At 57.4% G+C, this 3,437-nt stretch overlaps 1 protein-coding gene across 1 annotated transcript; it reads left to right on the plus strand.

Annotated features, from left to right (window-relative positions):
- Positions 1 to 2,639: 2,639 nt before the first annotated feature.
- On the plus strand, positions 2,640 to 3,301 carry SPRG_13283 (hypothetical protein; the record flags this gene model as incomplete). The annotated part of the gene is made up of 1 exon (XM_012352297.1): positions 2,640 to 3,301. The coding sequence occupies one exon, from the start codon at positions 2,640 to 2,642 to the stop codon at positions 3,231 to 3,233; it is 594 nt and encodes a 197-aa protein (XP_012207687.1). The 3' UTR covers positions 3,234 to 3,301.
- Positions 3,302 to 3,437: the final 136 nt, after the last annotated feature.

Here is a 3,437-nt window from a genome sequence, read left to right on the forward strand (position 1 = left end):
CGCCGGCATCGCGTCCTACACGATGGGCCCGTACGGCGGCGTCCGCGCGGCCATCCAGCTGCGCCCGTACCTCGGCGAGCTCGGCTTGATCACGATCCCCAAGATCCTTCCGTTCCCGGCCATCCACGCGCTTCTCAACGAAGACGGTTCGGTCACGGCCGGCGCGGCGGGCGCCGACTCCTTGGCGGCCGTGAGCAAGGGTTTCTTCCCCGAGCTGCTCTGGTACGCGGCCAACCTCAAGGCCGGTCGCGCTGCCGGCACGCCCTAAGTGTAGGAAGACAAAAGTATTTGGAGGCACGGTTCTCGTACACATCAATCAATGACGTTGCGTCTACAGGGACCGTGAGACCTGGCGCTCCTACTAGTAGCACACTTTGTGCACGCAGTGAACAAACCTGATGAGAATATTGTCTTGTGGGTTAGGCAGACAGGATGACGTGATCCTGGCATATGTGCTCGTGCATGATCGTCGCGCAGAATCCCGCCCGTGCTGTAGACGAGAAAGTCGACGCGTAGTCTTACTTTGGAACTAGCATTCTATCTTGGTGTTGACAAAAGTTGTGCGCATCTTGATAGTTGAGTCATCGACGCTGCTTTGCAGACGTCTAGCGTACTGGTGATGCAACGCATCACTATGACCGTCATCGATCGACAGTATTCGCATTTGCAGCTTTTAGCCTTGGATCTTAAAGCTCGATTCGAGGCTTCTCCGCCATAGTTCAGCTCGCAAGCAACCCTTTACACTCGGTATACAAAGAGCAAGTGCAATCGTTTGCTCGATAGCTTTTACATCATGTAAAGGCCAAGAGCAAAACATCGTTTGCCATAATCGATTCAACTTGCTACGACGAACATGACTGCTTACTTCGGACGCGCTACGATGGTCGCCTTGAGTGCTGGGCTGGCCTACATGATCTACTCCAACGCCACTTGCACGCCGATAGACGTCGCCGCCGACGCACCCACGACAACTACCACCACGCAGTCGACTGCTGACGAACAACAACACGATCATCTCGACACCGATCTCGACGAGCCCCAACAACTCGAGGCTGTGGTCGAGCCACCGCAGCTTGACGCTGCTACCATCCTGGAACTTCTTGAAGACACACAACAGCGCCAGTTGGACGTGATGCAGGCGTCTCTGGATGCATCAACTGCCACCGCAGCAGCACTGCAGCGACAACTTGACACCTCCGGCGCCCGAGCAGCGGCAGCCGAGGCCACGATTCGAGCTCTACAGCACGAGCGGGATTTCATGGCTGCCGACCACCTTCGCGCGATCGACGCACTCCGAACCGAGCACCAGCGCCAGCTTACAGCAGCGCAGGCCTCTTTGGACGAATCTGAACTACAGGTCGCGACTCTTCGAGACCAACTCGACACCTCGATCGCTTTGCAGGCCACCACACAAGCATCTCTCGACGAATCCGTCGAGCATTCAGCGCACCAAGCTCTCGCGTCGCTCCACGAGTCGGCTGCATCGGATGAAGTCATCCGAAAATTGCAGCTAGAACTCAACGCAGCGAGCGTGACGGTCGAGGTAGCAACGATGGACGCGGCGCGGGCTTTAGAAAAGTGGCGCCGCGCGGTCTCGAGCCGCCTGTTTGAATGTCCACGCTGCGGCGGCGTCGACGACACGCCCATCATGATCGAGTCGGAAGAAGCACCAGTCGACGACATGGAGCGGTGGCCGTGCGAGGATGCCTTGTCCATGTCGGCCATCCTCGCAGCACCGCCGCGGCTGCCATCCATCACCGAGACGATCGAGGAACTCATGGACGACGATGACAACCTCTCGTACAAACAACGCCGAGAACGAAAGCTCAGCCGACTGCGCGAGGTCGGGCTTTGGCCACTCGGGCCCAAGAAGAAGCCCAAGCCACCACGTCGAGCTCCGCGCTTGCCGATAGAACACCGCCCTGGCTTGGCCGATATCTTTGCTGGTCTGGGAGCACTAGGTTTCGGTGGCTCTCCACTCTAGTCCTCTTTTCGATCATCAAAATAGTGTAGTGTAGTAGTACAGTAAGATAGTTTCTGTAATCGTTTTTTGCACATGCGTTTAATAAATAATGTCATAGGACTGGTCAATTCGGAAGGGTATCGCTGCAGCTTGGTATCAATGCGGAATCAGTCGAGAGGACGCCGGACGCTTCCAGTCGTTAGGAGACGATCAAAACGCGGTTGTATAGCTCGACTTCGATAAGGGTGCCACAAGAGAACATCAGTTGCAGCTATTGACACCCACAAACCAAGCTCATAGTCTGCAACTAATAGGTGAATGAGCTAGGTTGATGGTGCAGCCAGTAGTTGATGCGAAATGCTTGGACGCGACGCCGACTCTGCGATCACGTGATCAGCAAAGCACCGTCCACATTCCATGCGTGTGCCTTTTTTCAGAGCCGGTAGCAGTGACGTCACTTGCTACATTCGGGCGTCCGAGCTTCCCTTGCAAGCGCCAAGGCTCGTGGCCGAACCCTGAGCCCTACCCCTCGCCGGATCCAGTGGTCGATATTTGATATTGCCCAATCACAACGCGCGATTCTAAAAATCGAATGCCGGGTTCGAAGATCGCAAATCTTGCAACCCGGGACGCCGTTCAGTCTGGCATTCGCCTCATCTTTGCCACCACACCTTCCATGCCGCTCACGATCTCGGTCATCATTGGCTCGGTCCGCCCGGGCCGCCAGGGCCTCCGCGCTGCCAAGCACGTCGAGGCGCAGCTCCTAGCGCAAGGCATCAACGTCCACCTCATCGACCCGGTCGTGCTCCAGATCCCGTTGTTTGGGAACCGGTACGACTACCTTCCGGCCGACCAAAAGACGCCGGCGCTCACCGAAGTCTACGAAAAGTTTACCGAGAGCGACGCATTCGTCGTCGTGACGCCCGAGTACAACCACGCGTACTCGCCCGTCATCTCGTCGCTCATGAACTACTTTTACCACAACGAGTTTTACTACAAGGTCGCCGGCATTGTCTCGTACAGCATGGGCCCGTTTGGCGGCGTCCGCGCGGCCATCCAGCTCCGCGCGTACCTCGGCGAGCTCGGGTTGGTGTCGATCCCCAAGCTCCTCCCGTACCCGGTCATCCAAGCGCTCCTCAACGAAGACGGCAGCGTCCAGGACGGCGCGGCCGGCGCCGACTCGCTCGCCGACAGCTCGGCCAAGTTTGTCAATGAGCTCGTGTGGTACGCCAAGAGCCTCAAGGCCGCCCGCGCCGCCGGCACGCCTTAATGTCCTCATCGTCCTGATCCTGGTTTTCTGGACCACATACAGTAATGTCATGCCAACCACGTGTCCGCTCTTGGTCGATAGTGTTGTGTGTTGCAACTGCGTGATGGCCAAGCCGCAAGCTCGACGTGCGAGGTCATCAAAGCACTCTTCTTGCGAGTCGAGCTAAGAGCCGAGGCATATTAGGGCGGTATTTGGTACCAGCGA

Source organism: Saprolegnia parasitica (assembly GCF_000151545.1).
Source record: "Saprolegnia parasitica CBS 223.65 unplaced genomic scaffold supercont2.96, whole genome shotgun sequence".
NCBI lineage: Eukaryota > Oomycota > Saprolegniomycetes > Saprolegniales > Saprolegniaceae > Saprolegnia > Saprolegnia parasitica.